The 22,545-nt window shown below is 36.7% G+C and overlaps 2 protein-coding genes across 2 annotated transcripts; one reads left to right on the top strand and one right to left on the bottom strand.

Annotated features, from left to right (window-relative positions):
• The first annotated feature begins 5,170 nt into the window (after positions 1-5,170).
• Positions 5,171-10,330, top strand: LOC306879898 (stathmin-4-like). The gene is made up of 6 exons (XM_079433132.1): positions 5,171-5,291; positions 6,343-6,398; positions 7,283-7,378; positions 7,505-7,710; positions 7,785-7,976; positions 9,177-10,330. Exons 2-6 carry the CDS (start codon positions 6,353-6,355, stop codon positions 9,234-9,236), a joined length of 600 nt encoding a protein of 199 aa, XP_079289258.1. The 5' UTR covers positions 5,171-5,291; positions 6,343-6,352; the 3' UTR covers positions 9,237-10,330.
• A 4,568-nt stretch (positions 10,331-14,898) lies between these two features.
• On the bottom strand, positions 14,899-22,515 carry LOC306880545 (DNA replication licensing factor MCM3-like). The gene is made up of 17 exons (XM_079434143.1): positions 22,153-22,515; positions 21,884-21,996; positions 21,571-21,779; positions 21,358-21,488; positions 20,803-21,041; positions 20,566-20,674; positions 20,272-20,425; positions 19,206-19,337; positions 18,892-19,100; positions 18,202-18,376; positions 17,951-18,077; positions 17,528-17,678; positions 17,253-17,393; positions 16,933-17,039; positions 16,600-16,673; positions 16,163-16,247; positions 14,899-15,977 (listed from the first exon to the last, which is right to left on the bottom strand). The coding sequence occupies exons 1-17, from the start codon at positions 22,225-22,227 to the stop codon at positions 15,779-15,781; spliced, it is 2,430 nt and encodes an 809-aa protein (XP_079290269.1). The 5' UTR covers positions 22,228-22,515; the 3' UTR covers positions 14,899-15,778.
• Positions 22,516-22,545: the final 30 nt, after the last annotated feature.

Here is a 22,545-nt window from a genome sequence, read left to right as displayed (position 1 = left end):
CTGGAGTTTTTCCCTCAGCATTTAAACACTAAAGAAACTTCTTTTTGCCACTTCTAAAGAAACCCACTCTTAAACCAACTCTTTTAGGGAACTATAGACCGGTTTCCCTTCTACCTTTCATTGCAAACACACTTCAACGAGTTGTGTTCAACCAAGTCTCTGCCTTTCTCACACAGAACAACCTCCTGGACAGCAACCAATCTGGCTTCAAAAGTGGACATTCGACCGAAACTGCCTTGCTCTCAGTTGTTGAAGCCCTAAGACTTGCAAGAACGGCATCTAAGTCTTCACAAGTCCTCCTGTCAACCCTATTGAGAAAGGGCATCTCAGGAACCACACTCCAGTGGTTTGAGTCTTACCTCTCAAATAGGTCCTTCAAGGTATCTTGGAGAGGTGAGGTATCCAAATCGCAACATCTAGCTACTGGGGTGCCTCAGGGCTCAGTTCTTGGACCACTTCTCTTCTCTGTCTACATGTCATCACTAGGTTCTGTCATTCAGAAACATGGCTTTTCATATCACTGCTATGCTGATGATACTCGGCTCTACCTCTCATTCCATCCTGATGATCCAACGATAGCTGCTCGCATCTCAGCATGTCTAACAGACATTTCTTACTGGATGAAGGACCATCACCTTCAACTCAACCTAGCTAAGACAGAACTGCTTGTAGTTTCAGCAAACCCATCACTTCATCACAATTTCACCTTCCAGTTAGGCTCATCAACCATAACTCCTTCAAAAACAGCCAGAAACCTTGGAGTTGTGATTGACAATAAGTTGAATTTCTCAGACCACATTGCTAAAACTGCCCAGTCCCGCAGATTTGCTTTATACAATATTAGGAAAATCAGGCCCTTTCTCTCGGAACATGCTTCACAACTCCTTGTTCAAGTTCTTGTTCTGTCCAGACTTGACAATTGCAAGCCAGTTCCAGCCAATTCCATCAAACCTCTACAATTAGTCCAAAATGCCGCTGCAAGATTAATCTTTAATGAGCCGAAAAGAACGCACGTCACACCTGTTCATCAATTTGTACTGGCTACTAATAGCTGCTCGCATAAAATTCAAGGCTTTAATGTTTGCCTATAAAACCACCTCTGGCTCTGCACCCCTTTACCTAAATTTAGTACTTCAGACCTATGTGCCCTCTAGAAGCTTGCTTTCTGCAAGTGAACGACGCATTATTGTGCCATCCCAAAGGGGCACAAAATTACTTTCACTGACTTTTTCATTAACTGTTCCCACCTGGTGGAATGACCTGCCCAACTCTATCCGAGCAGCTGAATCCTTAGCCATCTTCAAGAAACGGCTAAAAACACATCTCTTCCATCTTTATCAAATCTATTTATTTGACCCTCTCAACTCTAATTCTATTTTTCTATCTGTCTTCTTTTTATTTAAAAAAAACCTCTATCAATTGCATATTTATTCTCTAACTGCTAGCTTTTCTTGAAAAACTGACGCTAGCTTTCTTTTTTCTATTCTATCTACTTGTTTCTTAAAAAAAAAAACTAGGTTTCTATTTTTTCTATATTCTATCTACTCATTTTTTTTTTTTTTTTTAAACACAGCTTGCTACATGTACTGCGTTAGGCTATCCGAGACCTGTCACAGCACTTGCATGTTATTGCTCTTTTGTTGGTTTTGATTGCTTCTGTTGTCCTCATGTGTAAGTTACTTTGGATAAAAGCGTCTGCTAAATGACTAAATGTAAATGTAAATATTTGCAGAACAGGGATAGTAGAGAATTCCACTTTATCTGAGGTTAACCACCTAGAGTAAATGGTTCTGATTTAATAAAGTCCAGGCCTATAAGTGACCTTTTCAGTCAGTTTATTTTTTATTTTTCATTATTACGATACATTTGGTTCAACCACAACTGAAACAAATAGGCTGATGTTTGTGTTGGCCCCAGAATTACCTTAGAAAAGTTTCCGGTCGGTTTCATGATTTCAGACATTTAAAACTCTGTAACAAAGCTGCCAATAATTTAAAGCTGTCAATAATTTCCAGACAGTAGATGGTGCAAGACTGTGTCCATGGCAACAAGCCTGAAACTAGAGAAGAGAGCATCTGGCATGTCAACAGGTCCAAGAGTGGTAAAAACATGGGATGGAGGGGATGGTTAATATCAAGTAGTGTAAAAATTTCCTAGTGACTACTCACACATAACTAATTTTACCATTCCACTGCACTACTTTTTCATTGTTTTCCTATGTAAACACACACTAGATGGAAGCGATGGATGCAAGTTGCACCAACAGCTGGTAAAAAATTGTTCTGGAAAGGATTCACCGATATGGTTCATCTGTTATTATCGTTATAGTTGTGGTGTGTATTGTTATCATTATAGCTAGCGTCACTTTTTTTAAAAATGTCTTGAGACTTTGGTTTTTTTTTTGGTCATTCCACTGTCCACGTCTCACATTTTTTAAATTAAATATGCGTTTTGTGTGAAAAGCCTCTATAGGGTTCCAGAATTTGTTATAGTTTGAGATGTTCCTTTGCAAATACTCTTTGCTTTCATAATTTCCAGCTTTGCATATAGCCGAAGTCTGGGTAAAGATCAAAAGAAAAGGCTTATTTAGTATGCATTAACATCCCCCTGTTTTAATTACAAATGTCTAAGGGGGGGAATAATCCATTTCCTGCCCTTTAATCTTATCCTATCAGTCTTTCTCCCTCCCTTTCTCTCTCTCGATGTCCAATGCTGTCCAGTCCCATTACATCACCGGTGTCATTTCTCTGATTAGGGATCTCAATCTAAACACTGCAGAAACAGAGAAATGTTGAAAAAAAAAAAAAACTTCATAACCAGAAGAAATTACCAGGCTGAGTAGAGTTTTGAAGTAGTAGAGAAATGTGGTTTGGCTGACTATGAAAATTGTAAACAATAAAAAAATTAATTATTTACTGAAAGCCACTGCAATTGGATTTAAAGATGCTATCTAATTGGTCAAGTAGAATCAATATATGTGGGTGAAGTCATCAAGTTCAAGTTCAAGTTGAGCTTTATTGTCATACAGTGGAACGAAATGTCGTGCCTCGCAGGACCACGGTGCTACATAAATACAGACATACAAAAATGAGGAAAAAATAAATAAATAAAAAATAAAACACTATAAACCTATACACAACTAACCTACTGACAGATTTAACTATAAGTATACTATATATAAGTATTTACCCTATACAAACTAAGAGAATAAAGGATAAAAAATACAAACTATACAAATGCTTCACATAAATATTTACCCTATACAAACTAAAAAATAGAAGATAAAAGTACAAACTATACGAAAATACGAAATACTATACGAAACTATCAGAAGGCACAGGATGATGTCAGATAGCATATTCACAGCTGTACCTTATGAGTCATGCTTTGTGTCAGAGTAAACCATAAGAGGAGTGTGTTGATATGCTTTAATAGGCTGAAATGTACAGTAGTGGGCAGAATATTTAATATTTCAATATAAAAAAGAGCAGGTGTTTTTAATCCCAAACTATTCACAGTGAATGTGTGCAGAGCTGAGAGAGTGAGACTGTGCTTACAGTAACTGTCTAATTTCTGTCACACCTCAGTGGGATTTAATTAGGGTTTTTATTCATTATGCTTCCACTGTTCCCTTCCCCTAAGATCAATACACAGACAGCACCTGGAGACACATGCAGAATCACATGTGAGTCTCTGGGGTCCAGATCCTAAGTGGTGTGGCATATTCAGAAGATATTCAGTTGGGTCGGAAAGTCTAAGACCACTGGTAAAAATGCTTTTATTTTGACTTTGTCTAATTAATACAAAATATGTATTTACATATGATTAGCAGCATGTTAAATCAAATAATACTTTTAGTCCATGCTGTATGCAAAAAAAAAAAAAAACTACACTACACTGATGCCTAAATTATATCATCACATCTCTTATTATGATGATGTCCCTCTCTCTTTCCAGTCATTGTTTCAATCATTAGATCAGAACCACGGCTGACTGAAGATTGTTCTTGTTCCTGTCAGAGCAATTTGGTTTGTATTATATTGCAGTACGGTACAGAGACACACCCCTTGCTTGAGTCCATCACTCCCTAATAAATGTATTTAGACCTTCTAGCTTCCTGACATCCCTTCATTTTTTGTCTTCTCTTGTTGCATTCTTTGTGGACAGATATCTGGGTGACATCATATACTGAAGGATGGCTATGGAATTCTGTAGAAGAAGCGGTGGTTCACAAATGTGACACATGCAGTTTATGCATTTTGAAAATACAGGGTAAAACATAATATAATATATATTCCCCAAGTCACTTATCGAGAAGGAGGGCATATAATATAATTTTGATTAGGTGAAATATAATATATTTTGGAGAATTTTTTTTTTTGTATTTGCTTTTGTTGTATTATTATTATTTATAATTTAATATGTCTTATTATTAGTGTACAATCAATATAATATAATATATAACTCTGTTCTATAAAGTACAGGTGCGGAAAAATACGAAGTAAGGTACACTAGAGCAATGTCTGATCTCAATAAATTTTGAAATATTTTTTCACATTTTTATTACTTGTCATAATATAATATAATATATAACTCTGTTCTATTAAGTACAGGTGGGGGAAAATACGAAGTAAGGTACACTAGAGCAATGTCTGATCTCAATAAATTTTGAAATATTTTTTCATATTTTTATTATTTGTCATAATATAATATAATATAATATAAATACATTCTCCAAACCACTTATCCAGAAGCAAGGGCTATAATCTATTTTTACATTTTTTACATTTACATTTTTAATACATTTTTAAATAGATACAAATGTCATTTATATTTTTGTTATATAGTTTTGTTATACAGTTTTGTTTTTGCTTTTGTTGTATTATTATTACTAATATTTCTTAATATTAATTATTTTTGATATTATAGTAAAGTGAATTCTAATCTCTGTCTTTTGTAATTCTTTTTGTCATCTACAGTATGTGTTGGAAAACACCCGTCCTCTATTCTGCATGGACACCTGCAGTAAGGCACAAAGAGTTAACACCCCCGTCCTTCACAGTGATGGAGAAACACTCTGCCACTCACCTCATCCAATAGCAGCACTGGAAGATGATGTCATGCGGTAGGAGGGGTGTGCTGCTGATGCTGCTGAGCTCTTGTATCCGAGGAGCAGCAGGCATAGAGCAAAAGAGAGGGAGGTGAAAAAGAGGATACCAGGGAGAGAGAAAGAGACAGACAGAAAGAGAAAGAGGGGGGCGATAGGGACAACACCTCATCAAGGAGAAAGGGTAAGTGTAGGCAACACAAAATCAAATGAGAGGAGACTTGCTTTGCTCTGATGTTTTGACTTCAATGATTATTCAAATGAAAAAGGTTACCTTTGAGTTAAAACTAAATGTGCCGCACCAGAGGTCTAGAGGGAACTCCGTGTTCTTATAGCATGCTCTGTTTGTCATCTATAATGTATGCCAAGCAACTTTATATGCATTAAAATGGGAATGTATTGCAAATGTATCTGTATCTGTGTATAGATATGCACCAATGTGTTAAAAGATGACATAATTCAAGAGTGCACTAGATTATGTCATTCCAAGGCAAGAGTCAGTAAACAGCATCTCGCACACATAAGCACTGACTGTAATGATTAGGGTTGGACTTTATTACTTATTATTGTGTTTTGTATTAATCTAGTCATTTGAGAGTGGATTTTTACCTGTGTTTAGCCTGACATTATGTGTATATGCCATTTGGGCCAACAATTATGTAAAGCTGCCGTATCAGTTTGTTTTGTAATAGAGATGTGAGAATATAGTGACAAATACAGTAACTGAAAAGTGGGGAAAAAACACCTATACATGCAGCTGTTTGGATAAAGTAGTGCGTGTTTGTGTATGAACAGGGCAGGGCAATGCTTTTCTCTTTGTGGTGTCTCTCCACAAGGTTATATATCAGTTTTGCTCATAGTTTATTAGGATTTATGTAGGATTTATGTAATGTTTATTGTTTTCTAAAAAAAAAATAGTATTCTGATTAAGTGGCAGCTTTGAGGCAGAGTAACAATACAGAGATTGTGCATGACACTCCCTGCTGCTCCTCATCTGAATTCATGCTCCTCTCTCACCAAGTGTCCCGCCACAACACAACAAGCTCCTTTCAGACATCTCATGCACAATGGATCTGCATTTGACTTTTTTTTTTTTTTAAATGTACTGTATTTTAATTAATTGTTAATAATTCTTATGTTTCAAAACATTTACTAGGCCAGAGTGTTTTATCTTGCAGTGGACTAAAAAAAATACACCCTTTCTTAATCCTGTCTTTCTCTCTCTCTCTAAACAGGACAGAGTGAATGGTTGTAAACTACACACAATACTGCATAACCATGACCTTGGCAGGTAAGCTACAAAAGTCCTCCCTGATTTACAAACTCCAAAGCCTCCATAATCAAATTCAATAGGCTATTTGAAGACCCCCTGCAGTCCATGATTTTTTTCTCTTGTACTTCAGCTGAAACATGAGAACAGATTTTACATTTTACATTAAATGAATTTCAAAAAAGTACATTTTGTTTGCCAAGTTTGTACAAATATAAAAATATGTCCAAGAGAGAGCTCAGCGGGCAGTTTTTTTTTTTTATCTCCAGAGTAATCATGCATTATTTTTTTACGTTCTATACATTATAGGCTACTGTTGTAATTATATATTTGAAATTGTTATACTTATATATGAAATGCACGTAATTTATTTGAAATTAACTTGTTTCCAAACAGGTTTCCTAGACACTCCCCCAAACTCCCATTGGTCAAGCAAACGTATAGTTCCGCCCCAATAACCACATAATTGGTTGATTTTGTGCGAGAGCCGCCTTAGAGTTTTTTTTTTCAACTTTTCTACGGTTTGTTACAAAAACTAAAGCCATCGAAAAGAGATTCTGTTGTACTGTTTATATATTTAAGAATATCATAGACGCTTTAATCCTAAACAATGTACATTGTATTCAAGGTAATTGTATTAAATTCCATGGGAGTCGAACCCAAAATCTCTGTTGTAATATTGTACGAACGCTTTACTTGAACCGGTTAATTCAGTAATATCTGTCTGGTATTTGAGACATTTTATGTGCTGAAAATCACCTACAGCTGCTTTAAATTAGTTAATTACTTTTAAATTGTCTAATTTTCTGCATGTAAACCAATTATAATCAAGATGTTTGACAGAATGCAAGCGTTTGTTCATGTTCACATGGAATTCTGTACTTACCTGAGGTTTATCCGCACAGCATATCGAGACAAGGTGAAGGAGCTCCCTCTAGTGTCACTTTTGTGCTCCTGCATCAACTCAAACCCTGCAGAAAATCCCACATACAAGGCTGAGGGTAAATAATAAAACATTACTCATTGTTGGTATTTATATTTTATAGACACATCTCTACCACTATAATACAATGATCATAAATATAATACAGATTCTCACTGTACTCTATGTGTGATCATTCTTGAAGATGCAGTGGATCTCAACTGGTGTGTGATCAAAGATATGGAGGTCATTGAGTTGAACAAGCGGGCCTCGGGCCAGGCATTTGAGGTGATCCTGAAGCCCCCCTCTTTTGACGGCGTGCCTGAGCTTAACACATCTATGCCCCAGCGTAAGGACCCCTCACTGGAGGAGATCCAGAAGAAACTGGAAGCCGCTGAGGAGAGGCGGAAGGTTGGAATTTACACCCAAAATAAACACCCAAACCACCCCTCTCTGTGGTCTGATTTTGATATTCTTCTCTCCAGTTTCAGGAGGCTGAGATGTTAAAGCATCTTGCAGAGAAGAGGGAGCATGAGAAAGAGGTCATCCAGAAGGCCTTTGAGGAGAACAACAACTTCATTAAGAACGCTAAAGAAAAGTTGGAGCAGAAGATGGAGGCCAACAAAGAGAACCGCGAGGCTTTGCTTGCCGCCATGCTGGAGAGACTACAGGAAAAGGTACGAACCAACTGGCAGGGCTGTAAAGTACTTTATTACAGCACTTAGTCAATGTGAATTGCTTTATTTTTAAAACAATAAAAATAAATAATTTCTGATGAAAATATATTTTATTTGTCTATGCATAGTTAAAACATTCAACTTTACTAAAAAATGTTTTAACTTAAAAAAAAATATGGAAACTTTTTTTTCTTTAACCTTCATACATATAATTGTTCTAATAAATTCACACGTTAGGGTTTTATAGGATTTAAAAAATAAATTAAAAAGTTTCAAGTATCTTATGCTTATCAAGGTTGCCCTTTTTTTTTTTTTTTTTTAAGTAAAAATGTTTTTAAAAATAGTAGTTGTTAATAGTAAAAAATGATATATGCTCACCAAGGCTGCTTTTTTCATTAAAAATAATAAAAATAGTAAAAAAAAAAATTTTTTTTTTTTAAGTATGGTACAAATAATAATATTTTTAAATTATTATTATTATTATTATTATTATTTAAAATAACTGTTTTCTAATTCAGAATATTTTAAAATGTAATTTAAAATGTAATGAAATACAATTAAAAATGGTAAAAATATAAAAATCTGTAATAGTTAATAGTAAAAATAGTAATATTTTGAAATGTTGTTACCATTTATAATAAGATTTCTATTTTGGAACATTTTAAAATGTAACTTATTCCTGTGAATTTTCCATTACTCCAGTCTTCAGTGTAACATGGTTTGGTGCTCAAGAAACATTTTTAATTTCATAAAAAAAAAAAAAAAAGATTTTTTTTTTTGGTGTAACATTATAAATGTCTTTACTGTCTATTTTGTTCAATTTAATGCATCTTTACAGAATAAAAGTAATAATTTCTCTAAAAATATATATTTATAACTATTAATAATATATAGAACGGAATATAAAATATTATATTTAAAATATATTTGAATATATTTAAAAATATTTATAAATGATCAAATAATCATAATAATAAAGTGTCCCATATTTTTGTGACAAATACACATTCAGTGGGTTCCTGGCCTTTTGTGCATCTGAGTCCCTTCCCTGTCTAATTATAGAATCAGTATGAATATTGCATTAGAAAGGGGTGGATTGTTTCTCCAGTTTGTTTATGCCGCTGTATTTAGCTTCCCTCAGGCACACTAATACATGCATGAACACAGGTCGAGTAAGTTTTCTTTTGTGTGTCTATTTAGGACAAACACGCAGAGGAGGTGAGGAAGAACAAAGAGCTGAAAGAAGAGGCCTGCCGGTAGAGGAGCGCCTGCTGCGCAGGATTGCTTTGACTATAGGCACGGGAGATCAAACCGGTGAAGAGAAAATAAAGCAAACGGTAGCCAATACAACTCAAAAAAGGGGACATATTGGACATTGATAATGACAATTTGCAACACACCAAGCTTTTGTGGGATTTAACAACATCAAAACTACTTAATATAATTAAAAACAGAAAGATGTTGTCTAGATGACAATGCAAGGTGCACTAAGTTGCTTGGTATAGAGCCCAGAAGGTTGCTTTAGAGAAAAAGAACGAATGTACCAAACCGATCTTTTGAAATGACATGAAAAGGACAGGAAGAAAAATTGATGAAAAGATGCTTTTATAACCTCCATAACCAGTACAGATGAATGTTAACATAAAGTCACTTTTCACTTATGGCAGTACCACAAAGAATCTTTTTCCAAAACACGTGCCATCTACTGAGGCTTTGGCTCATGCTTCTTTATTATCATTTGATATTAATATAGGGTTTCATAGAACCTCAGGTATGCTTCTACAATATACATTATTGCATCAGTAATCAGGTGGCTAGAGGTTTATCTATCACATTTCCTGTTGTGACGATGTGCGGTAAAAATATGATCAAATGAATATTAGATTAGAACATTCTAGATGCCTATAAATCCAAAAGCCCCTCAGATACATTAAAAGTGGAGCACAGTGACACTTTAAGCACAACTCAGAAGCACATTTAGCTTTTTTTAATCATTATATTTGTATCATGATGCTCATCAGTAGGAAAACACGTAGTGGCATCTCAGAAATGAAGAATGATATCACTCAGGTGTGAGAAAAAGATCCTCTTTGGATTTAGGAAATAGTTTTAGATATGAATGGTGCACTTTGCTTTGGCATGTCACTGGACTTTATTCTAGTCATTTATTTTACTCGTTCTATACGAAGATAAAGGAGTTAGATGTTGGTGTCTGCAGAATCAAAAAAGAGCCGTTGTATGTGCAATGATGAGAATTGTTGTTAATCGACCAGATTTGGTGAGAAAATGGAATGTAAATGCTCCCTGTTTGTAATTTACAGATGACTAAATTCTAATAAATGCTTCTCTTAACTAAACCAAAGATTTTCGAGGTTTTTTGCATTTTAAGTTGTCTTATTCATACAATTATTGCACTGAAACAGACTATTATAAAGCAAAACTAAAAAGAAAAGGTTACAAAATATTTTATTAATCAAGATAAATATAAAACTGATCAAAAGAGTGTCATAAGTTTGCTGTACCTGTAAGCAGATTAGAGAAGCACAATATATAATACAGTAAGAGTACAGAACTAATTCTGAGGCACAACGACGGGTAGAACGCATGTACAGCCCAAACTAATTACTTTAGTATCCAGCTGAAGGATGTAGTGCATAGCATTTTTTTTCTTTACTCTCTTCAAGACGTTGATCTGGTAGTAGATGGGTTTAGATTCCAGTCCCAAGTCTTCCTCACCATCTTTGGTTAAACAGCCTGTTTTTTCACATTTTGCCTCAGAGATTTTGGATGGGATTCGTGAATCGTCATAGGATTCTCTGAATTGAAAGATTTATAAAAATTCTGTTATAAAAAAGTCAAATTAGCCAAACCACTCAAAACAACTCCAAATTGTTACAATTCATCTATTTGATACACAAAATCCTCTGCATATCACACATGAGATTAAAGTGAACAACTGTAACGATTTATCAGATCAAAGACTCACTCGTATGTCCATGGTGACAAAGATCTGCTTGGAGATGGGCGGGCAGTCATTGAGAGGTTCAGAGATGGATCCAAGATTACATACTTTTCTTTGATTTGACACGTTGATTCTCTTTTTCTTTTACACTTTTTCCCAGAAGAAGCACCATTTAATAACAGGGCAAGCAGGTAAAGCAGCAGCACAGCTCTGAAACCCTGAGGAGATGGATACCAAGAGAAGTGCAGCGTGTTGCTTGAATGGTTTGTTTTCATATAGTTTGTTTGCCTAAAGATAAAAGCTCTTAACTTCGTGAGTCATTTTTAGGTCACTTTAGACATTTCTGAGTTGAGATATACTGGGTTCTTGAATTTAATGTCAGTTAACGTGAAACGTCTTCACTTAGAAAAACGAATCGGTGCAAATCCCAAAAGTTTTAGAATCAAAAACAAGCCTTTGCAAACTTTTGTCCTGAAAGTCAAATTTCACATTCAAGTAGCTTATTTCTTGCTTACACTTGCCTAAATTAAAAAACAACAACAACATCATTAGAGTTGAATTAATTGGTGTGACAAACTCACCAATGAGAGTTGCATCTTCAGAATAAAAATGTAAGTTCCCTGATGGCTCTTCAGAGCTGGTCCAGCAAGTGTCTGAGCACTACATCTAATCTTCTTCTGTTTATATGGGCTGGTGAGACTTCCATGGAAAGCCTCGAACTTCCTGATCTTGACATAGATTGAGACAAATCTAGAGTACTATAGATAGTCATCTTGAGATCATTGATATCGCTGACAGTGAAGACTAACCTGCAATGCATGTATTTTTGCAATATCAGTTCTTTTTTTTCCGCATATAATCTGAAAGTAGGGCTAGAAGGCTATTCATTAGATGTTCTTCTGTTTCACTATATGTTTAATTGGACACTTAATTCTGTGCCCTCCCACATTCTCACGTTTCACCCACATACTGTACACATCAGCGAACTTCTGAATAACTTGTACACCAGCAGTGCACTGAGATGTATTTTATATGGGTCAGCAGCCTTGACAGGATGTGTTGATTGGGTTCGGAAAGATGGGGGTTTTGCTGGTAATGTGAGACAAAGTGACCCATATACAGGTGCATCTAAAAAAATTGAATATTGTGAAAAAGTTCATTTTGTTCATTTCAAAAAGTGAAACTTTCATATATATTTTACATTCATAACATGTAAAGTTCATAACATTTCAAACGTTTTTTGTTTTTTTTTAATTTTGATGATTAGAGCTTACAGCTCATGAAAGTCAAAATCCAGTATCTCAAAATATTAGAATATATTTGAGTTTAATTAAACGTCCATCTCTACAGTATAAATTCAGGGTATCTCTTGTTCTTTGAAACCACAATAATGGGGAAGACTGCTGACTTGGCAATGATCCAGAAGACGATCATTGACACCCTCCACAAAGAGGGTAAGTCACAGAGGGTCATTACTGAAAGGTGTGGCTGTTTACAGAGTGCTGTATCAAAGCATATTAAATGCAAAGTTGACTGGAAGGAAGAATTTGGATAGGAAAAGGTGCACAAGCTACAGGGATGACCGCAAGCTTGAGAATACTGTCAAGCAAAGCTGATTCAAACACTTGGGAGAGCTTCACAAGGAGTGGACTGAAGCTGGAGTCAGTGCATCAAGAGTCGCCACACTCAGACGTCTTCAGGAAAAGGGCTACCAAACCACTTCTGAACCAGAGACAACGTCAGAAGCGTCTTACCTGGGCTGTGGAGAAAAGAACTGGACTGTTGCTCAGTGGTCCAAAGTCCTCTTTTCAGATCAATTTAAATTTTGCATTTCATTTGGAAATAATTGTCTGGAGTCTGGAGGAAGACTGAAGACAGAGGCACAGAATCCAAGCTGCTTGAAGTCTAGTGTGAAGTTTCCGAAGTCAGTGATGATTTGGGGTGACGTGACGTCTGCTGGTGTTGGTCCATTGTGTTTTATCTAGTCCAGAGTCAATGCAGCCGTCTACCAGGAGATTTTAGAGTACTTTATGCTTCCATCTGCTGACAAGCTTTATGGAGATGCTGATTTGCTTTTCCAGCAGGACTTTAGCACCTGCCCACACTGCCAAAACCACTTCCAAGTGGTTTGCTGACCATGATATTACTGTGCTTGATTGGCCAGCCAACATGCCTGACCTGAACCCCATATGGAATCTATGGGATATTTTCAAGAGAAAGATGAGAAACAGTCAATCCAACAATCCAGATGAGCTGAAGGCTCAATAGTACCTCAGCAGTGCCACAGGCTGATCGCTTCCATGCCACACCTCACTGACGCTGGAATTTGTGCTAAAGGAGCCCTGACAAAGTATTGAGTGCATAAATGAACATACTTTAAAGAACTTTTCTGCTTTGCAACTCCTTTTTTTGATTGATCTTAGGAAATATTATAATATTTTAAGATACTGGATTTTGACTTTCATGAGCTGTAAGCTCTAATCATCAAAATTAAAACAAAAAAACTTTTGAAATGTCTTACTTTACATGTTATGAATCTAAAACATATATGAAAGTTTCACTTTTTGAAATGTTACAAAAAAATGCAGTTTTTCATGATATTCTAATTTTTTGAGATGTACCTGTACATGTGGTCTAATGCATATACATGTCCATCATGCTGGATTGTGGCCATGCACATTAAAACCCTAAAATGTCTAATCTAAATGGGTCTAGCCTTCCTATTGAGATCTTAACGTTTCTCAACTGATAATCTTTCTGATCAATGTATGAACAGCAAGGTATCATGAACAATAGTTTTAATTTATTAATCTGGGTTAATGTTGATTTATAAATGCAGTCTTTGTAATATTTGAACTAATGTTTATTTATACAACTTGGAATGTTAAAATCTTTTCAAAAGTTTGGTTCAGTACAAATACATTTATACAGTAACGATGCATTAAATTGATCAAATGTAACAGTGAAGATTTTTATAATATGAATTATATATATAATATGAACTTGCTATTACACAAATATTTAGTAACTATTTCAAACACTGATAATAAACAAATGTTTCTTGAGCAGCAAATCAGCTTATTAGAATGATTTCTGAAGGATCATGTGATACTGAAGACTGGAGCAATGGCTGCAATTCATCTTTACTACAGGAATACATTTCATTTTAAAATATTAATTACAATAGATAAATATAATTATTTATAATTCTAATAATGCTACTTTCTAACTCTTGAATTTAACAGGAAGTAATATTAATATTATTAATAATGCTGTAAAAGTATTATAACTTCTTTTGAACTGCTTTATTAATGTTAACACAGCCCTAAAGTGTTAGTGCTCATCAAGAGCGCTCGTGAAAGGGTTACAGTTGGTGAATCAGTGTTACATTTTCCCCAGATACACCAACTGGCACCTGTAGCCCTACACAATGTTTTTATACTCCCCCACTAATTTCAATGTAGGTCACTAAAGTGCTGACTTGGTTCTTGAAACAGTACGTTCCGGCAGCCAACACCAGCACGACCACACGACCACAAGCATATGATAACATCTCCTGAGTCATTCTTAGAACATCACAAGCAGATGAGAAAATCAATAATGCTATGTTTTAATGTTGTACGGCATAAGAGCCATTTACTCACCCACACAAACCTGAAACCTGTCTTTTTGTGCCTACTATATAATGAGTCAGTTTGTTTGTTTCCCAAAATATTTTTCAAAATATATTTTTTTTTGTTGTCGGCAGTAATAGCCTCGGGCAGCGTGCCAACATATATTTTTGTTCTCCACAAAAGAAAATAAGACATACGGGTTTGGAACGACAAAGTAAATGATCACAGGATTGTAGGTTTTGCCCCCTTACTAGGGTTTCTCCAGCTCCCACACAAACATAGTTACAGTCACCAGTTTTAAAGAACCGGGAAGCTTGACAGTAAAGACACACCTTGAAGCAGCTTGAGCAGAAAAGTTTATAAATGAGGAGCTGCACTTTGCTCTAGATCTATGAGACAGTCCAGTCATAATAATACAGACTACCCACACTTGACTGAAAGGGCAATGAGGACAAACAGTAACTGTCATGACTGGGAATGTCTAATGCATGTCTAGTTTGAGGTTATGTGGCTTTTTGGTGTTATGCAAAAGAACAGAGATTTATGTAAAGCTAAATTTTAATCATTAGTTTTTTTGTATATTACCTATAGTGTAGAAAAATACAATTAAGTCGATGAGAAAACCTTTTGGCCACTTTTTATTGACAGAGGCAGAATAGACAGGACAGAAAAAATATTGAGATGGGGGAGACTGAAACCTGCCTCTCCTGCTTGAGCACCACAGCTCAATGTGTGTGGAGTACTAGGAGACAACTCTAACTGAACAACTGTATTCTGAAGTATATTACTGAACATTATTCTGACATGTTTTTTTTTCATTCTTGGTTGTTTCAAATTTTTTAAAACAATAAATCAGTATTTACAAGTTTTACGAGAAAAATATAAAACCTTAAGAAAAGGCAAATTTCTGAAGAAGTCTCAGAATGCTAATAAACAAACGAATGCTATACAGAGAAAAACAAACAACTAAAAATGTCTTGGCAAGAATCAAACTGAATTGCTTTTTAATACATGCATTTGTATGCATGTAACAAGCATGTGAAAAAAATTACAGTAAGAAATTTTATGAAAATGTCTTGAGTGAATGAAAAAATTAAGAAATGTATGCATGTGTTTGCATATACAAAAGTAAGCATTGTAAATAAACATTGCACACATATTGCAAATCTTCTGAAATAGAGCTACACTTGAACTTTTTCATTTCTCTTATTCTCCAAAAAACACATTTATATAAGGAAGATGATGTCGTCGGCAACCATAACCTGGTTGTCATCCTGCATGCGGCTGAGGGCGGCACGGACCTCAGTTTCTTTAAACGGTGATGGGCAGCTCTTGTTGATGCTTTCCATCAGAGCGATCATGCCAACTGACTGAGCATGAGAAGAGCGGAACACCTCCAGCAATGCGGTTTTGAACTCCTTCAACCTAAAGCAGAAACACAAAGGTGCGTCAGACATACAGCATCCGAAACAATCCGCCATCCTGCAAGCGATGCAGTTTCTGTTTAGAACTTAATCAGAAACAGTACTTCAAAAGAATGTGATGACCCTTTAAAAAATGCTGACTGTAGAGATACCGAAAATCTCAGCAGACAAACGCTGAATGCTTACCTGCCATCAGACAACTCTGTGTGACCGTTCTGATCAGGAGTGTCCATTGGCTCCTCATCCTGCCTAGCAGGAGCGGGGGACTGAACTGAGAACAAAATAAATGATTAATCAATTGAATGTGCATTTTATGCGCATTGTGATAATTACAATTAAAATACAATGTCATTTATTGTCATTTTTTTTATTATTTATATTTATTCTTATTACTTAAAAAGCATTTCTTGAAAAAAAACAAGGATTTTTTAAAATGATTAAGAAAGAATTTAAATGTATCAATGTTATCAATATAGTTTCTATTTTAATATACATGTAAAAAACAAAAAAAATTAAATCGTTTTTCAATAATAAAGTTGTATTTACTTTAAAAATCATTAAGAATAAATTTAACCCATTCAATATAACGTATATATAGAATGTTTGTTGTTGGTTTAGCTTACTTTGTGGTACATCAGTCTCAGTATTAAAGTCATATGGGTCATATGACTCGCTGCCCTGAGATGCTCTGCGCCTCCTACAGGACAAAGAAGAGAATTCAGCTTTTCCATCACAGGACTAATTGCATTTAAAGATATTTAAAAACAGAATTTTTATTTAAAATTTCAGAATATTATTGTTTTTACTGTGTTTCTGGTCATATAAATGGAATCTTGGTGAGTGTAAGCGACAAGAACATAAAAACATCTTGCAGTCTCCAAACTTTTGAACAGTAGTGTATTTTCTAAAGTTCATAAACAATGATTTTGCCAAGTTATTATGGAATAACACAAGACCTTTTTCTCTGTGTTCGAGGTGTGTCTTGTACTTCATCTTCCTCCTCCTCCTCCGAGGCTGCATCTTGCTCTCCATTTCTAGAGCGTTTACGTTCCTTCTCTAAAACCTGAGGAACGGGGAATAAGGGTCGAATATACTCATTTAATAGATATTAAATTAACTAAAGTGCAAGACAAGTACAACTATTAAATAAGTAGAGATCTGTAAACGCTACGTATATCTATATCTTAAAAAAAACTATCTCAATCATAGATTTAATTACATATTACTGAACTAGTAAACAAGTGTGACAAATGAGCTACAATATAAACAAACAGACCTTCTTGAAATAGGCAAACTGCACAAGCTCCACAGCAACTTCTGTGTCCACCAGTTCCACAACTTTGCTCATGCGAGCTTTGGCATGAGCTGTAGAAAGACGGATCAAAGTCTCCAGGGTTCTAGCAGTGACCGGTGACGTCTGAGGACAAAACACAGCACAGATTTCTCAAATTCGTTACCTGATAGCATAAGAACTTTTCCAACTATTTACCAATACCTGACCAGCAAACCAACTCATAAGTTTGTTGAGTTTGTAAATGCGGCTGTATTTACCCGTGCAATGTCAGAGCCCAGCTGCTCCTGGCTGCGCAGTCGTGAGTACTCCTCTGCAATGTGATTGGCTGCATCTTGAGTCAGAACAGGAGAAATAGCCTTGGCAACGTGGATGTACTTCCTCATGAACGCTTTACTCACCACACGGTCCCTAAAAATGTTACAAAAAACATTTAGCTGTGTATAACTTTGTTACAAAAGTTCAAATAAATGTCAAATAAATTCTGCACTTTTGAACTTTCTATTAATTACATAACCCTGAATATACCTTGGTTCCAACAAAAATAAAAACATAGGGTCATGCTTGAAGCCATGTGGCAACACCATAAAGTAGTCACAATCTGATCTGAGTTCGTCATTGTCATTTGTATTAGAGAAGAAAGCACAGAAGGTAGAGTAAATGAAGTGGGCACTTCTCCTTACTTGACTTTTTTGCTGCCATGGAGGAGTGGATTGTGTTTCTCATATACTTGTAGCTCCTCTTCTTCCTCCTGAGTTATATCAGGGTCTTCTGTGGCCAGTGCATCGATTGCACCACCAAGAGCAAGAGCTAAAACACACAAACGTTAAAATACTTTGTTATTCCATCTTTCAGCAATTCCATTTGATGACACTAATTGCACAGAAATGGCACAAAATATCTAGTATAAAATGTTCTCTGTATCAGCTTGTACCTGCCCCATCCTGCTCATGAGGATCTCTGTAGCGGTGCATGCGCAAGACGTGGTCAGAGATCTCACGGTCCTGCTCTGAGTCCATCTGATCCAGCACGATGAAGAGCAAATCAAAACGAGACAGCAAGGAGTCCTGCAGACCGATGTTCTCCATGGGGGTCTTATACTGATCGTACTGCAGACGAAGAAAGAGAAATTCATAAAAGGCTAATTCATAAAATATAATGTGAATTTTAAGGAAAAGACTAGTAATGACTAATTTCTATTTGCATCAACTATTATGGGCAGTCGTGGCCTAATGGATAGAGAGTTGGATTTGTAACCCGAAGGTCGTGGGTTTGAGTCTCAGGTCCGGCAGGGATTGTAGGTGGGGGGAGTGAATAACCAACACTCTCTCCACCCTCAATACCACGACTGAGGTGAGACCCTTGAGCAAGGCACCGAACCCCCAACTGCTCCCCGGGCGCCGCAGCATTGGCTGCCCACTGCTCCGGGTGTATGTTCACTACTGTGTGCATACTTGGCCACACACCACTTCCCTTTCCCCTTTCTCCCTTATCCAGATCCTTGTTCTATCAAGTCAGATTGCCTGAACTCAACTGGATATTTATTAAGAATAATATTATGAAATGATACAAGCCATTTTACGCCGAGATTCCAGATCTAACCAACACCAAATGAAGCACTTACTCGGCCATAGACGGGGTTGGCAGCTGCCAGGACGCTGCAGCGGGCGTTCAGTCGAGCGTGAATGCCAGCCTTTGCGATGGTGACGCGGCCCTGCTCCATGACCTCATGGATAGCAGTGCGATCCATATCTGACATCTTGTCAAACTCATCAATGCAGACCACACCGCGATCCCCCAAAACCATGGCACCAGCCTCGAGACGTCGCTCACCTGAGAGACAGACATAACTTAATTAAGAGAATAACCAAAATAAGCAAAGTTGTTATTAATGAACCAATGGTTTCTTGTGCTGACGGAGCGTGTGAAACGCAGTACCTGTCTCTTGGTCAGTGGTGACGGCTGCGGTCAGACCTACACCCGATGAGCCTCGGCCTGTGGTGGCAATGGCACGAGGAGCAGTGTGCAGAACATACCGGAGCAGCTGAGACTTGGCCACCGAGGGATCACCTGAGAAATAGAGAGATTTATGCTGAATTTAAACTTGTTCATTTACTAAGCATTTAGTGTAAATTGATTATGTTTGAAGCTACCAATTAGAGTCATTGGTAATTAATCCTCTCAATAATATTTTATCAGACTAATATATTTTTGTTGAAATCCATACCACAGGTTTTCCCCTTACAAACAGTACGTACATTTACAAACTAAATTATATTTACACTTGTCTAAATCCGTTATAATTTTAAAACCCAGTAAATGGATAAATAGCACCATCTGCTGGGTCTGTAAAGAACAGCACCCAAAATCGTCATTAAACCACTGAAAAGCTATTTTATCTCGTCATTTACTGCCCTTTTTAAAATGTAAAAAAAAAGTAAAATAAAAAAATTAATCAATCACTCTCTACAGAAAAGCCCTTTTTTTTTTTTTACAATAAAATAAATTTAGTTATAATTCTATTTAAAAATACTTTTTAATTATTATTATTACTAGTATTACTAACTAAATAATAAGAATAATTTGACATTATTATATCACTATTACCATTTCTCTCACAGAGTATGAATAGAGCTTTTATATTTTAAGAAGGGGGTACTTGCAAGGTGATTATCAAATTTGGGGCATCAAACAGTTTGAAACACCTGGTTTAGATCCTCAAAGTCATTACAACCTAAAGGTTTTTTTTTTTTTTTTTTATGTCATATAAACTTTACAAGTACTTTTGATAGATATCTACAGAAAAGAGCAAAAATAAAATAAAATACAGGTTTCATCTAGGCCTAATTGTATAGTTACAAAACAAAACACAAAAAATACTGTGGAGTTCTCAAACTGATGTCCAGTACAGAAGGCAATTTGTAAAATATGAACTATTCATTTTACCCTAAGGGTTTCTCATTATATTATAACATTGCCTGTGCAAATTTAAGCAAGTAAATACCTATGAGAAGCACATTGATGTCTCCTCTAATACGTGAGCCGTTCTCCAAAATCTTCTCCACCCCTCCCAGAAGCATACACAGGATCGCCTTCTTTATGTACTCGTGACCATGAATACTGGGGGCCAAGGAGCGAGCCAACTGATCAAACAAATTCTACAGGAGTAGAAAGACAAATAAAGTGTTCATATTAAGAGAACATAACTTTACAAAACACTTGTGTCCAAATTAGTGATGCACTAGGCATGTGCACAAAGGTTACATGTCCAAATCCTAGACACATTCCATCCTCTTACCTTAGAGCGAGTTCTGCAGAAGCTCTTGATCTTGGCCACATCATCTGCAGAGAAATAGTGAGAGACTTCTTTGCTCATCTGTTTGACGTGGCAGGCGATCATGATGGTCCTGAACAAGCACACGGGGGAACAAAACTTGTCAAAGCTGTAGCAAATAGTGTTATGAATATTTATACATTTTAAATAATTTTACATTAAAACTGATTTTACACTGATAATATTTCATAACAGCTTTACTTGAAGGTGCCCGAGGTGAATCCACCCTTCTTGCCAGGCAGGCAGCGGTAGGTGCCGATCACCTGTGTACGGTCCCCTGGCTTTACGGCATCCACCAAGTCGTTGTCCAGGATGATGTCCACAGAACGGGGCAGCTGACCGGCAGGGGCTTTCTCCGGCATCTCCTGCACTGTGATGGTCTGGTGGTCCTTATAGATGGACAGACCGAACTCAGTCTCCAGTGGATTGTTCTCCTCATCCTGAATGGATCAAATATAGAGAGTGAGAACATTAAAGAAAGCATTTATGAACCATCTAGACCTGGGATTATCAAACTGTGGTCCAGAAGGGTGCTACAGGAAAGTTCAGAGGAAAAAATTGTTGTTTGTACAATTTCACACTCACTATTGTTTCTAGCAGACTCTAAATATAAATACATAGGTGACTCAGTATTTTAGAAAGGGGTTCCTTGCAAGCTCATCATCAAATTTGGGGCATCAAAATGTTTTAAAACTTCTTGTCCTCGCTATCTATGAGCTATTCCACTAATCTAAGTGGTCAGGTGGGACAAAGTACCTTGGTGGGGTAAATGGCACTTGAAGGAAAGGCATCCAGAGAGGTCATATCAGTGTATTTGCGCTCCATGGTCTTCTTAGTGGCTGGACAGTAGTGCACACTGCGTACTACTTTGGGACGCACCAATGAGCCTGTGAATAGAAGGAGAGCATTTTTTCAATGAACCATCCATGCAACATAACTCTTTAAGTACATAAATAAGGTTGGACCTACATTTGGTGACTATGCCCTCCAAACACACCATGCTACCCAACAGGCGAGAGGTGAGGGTTCGAGGGGAGACGTGTTTGCTGCCAAAGCTGCCCTCCAGACCGATGAAGAACTCTTCGTGTTGCTTGGCATAAGTAGCATCTACTGAAGCCACCAGATCTTTCAGAGCACGCTGGAACGCCAGGAGCTCTTCAAAAGCATTATTCAGCAGCCTGAGGACCAGAGATCGTTCAATTAAATGAAAACATGCTCACAATCTATGCATGTGTACACTACTGTAAAGTGTAAGTGAAAAATAAGGCTAAACATAACTTACTTGGCTGCTCGCTGTTCGTTGCGGCGCCGGAGGTCATTGAGGTTCACAATGAGCCTGGATTTGTTTTCGCTGATCATCTGTCGTACTTTGCTCTGATATATGCCCTGGTCTTGCTGGAAAAAGGTAAAAACGCCAAAAAAATTGTCAACAAACTATTTTTTAAAGTAATTTACAGCATGCTTCATACGAGTGGGCCTTTGTTCCTATAACTCACACGAACTTGTGTAGTTTAACAATTAATAAACATATAATAAATGCTTTATACTTACATCATCGTCAAGAAAATCCAGATAATCCCTCTGCGCCTCCCTCATTTCCTGATCGTCCACAACGTCAACAGCCATTTTATTTTATTTTTTGCTTTTTTTCTGAATAGCTTTTAAAAGCGTTGAAAAATGGTCAGTGCAGAACAGAGAACGCCTCGTGTCGGACTCAGCACTGTTATGTGTCTTTTCGCGCCACCAGGCTTCTGTCGCTGTGGAATCTGAGCGCTGATTGGACGACACACCGGTGACTCATCAACACATTCTCTCTCCTGGGTTGCGGCGTCCAATCAAATCCACAGAATGAAGATTCGCCCGGCCCGCTTGAGAGTTTCGCGCGAAAAGAGTGATGGTGCTGCGCATGCGCTCACAACAAATACAGCATTTGCGGAGGAGCTG

The sequence above is a fragment of the Barbus barbus genome, assembly GCF_936440315.1.
Source record: "Barbus barbus genome assembly, chromosome: 14".
Taxonomy (NCBI): Eukaryota; Metazoa; Chordata; class Actinopteri; order Cypriniformes; family Cyprinidae; genus Barbus; species Barbus barbus.
Note: the sequence above shows the minus strand (reverse complement) of the source record. Positions and strands in the feature narration are given on the sequence as shown.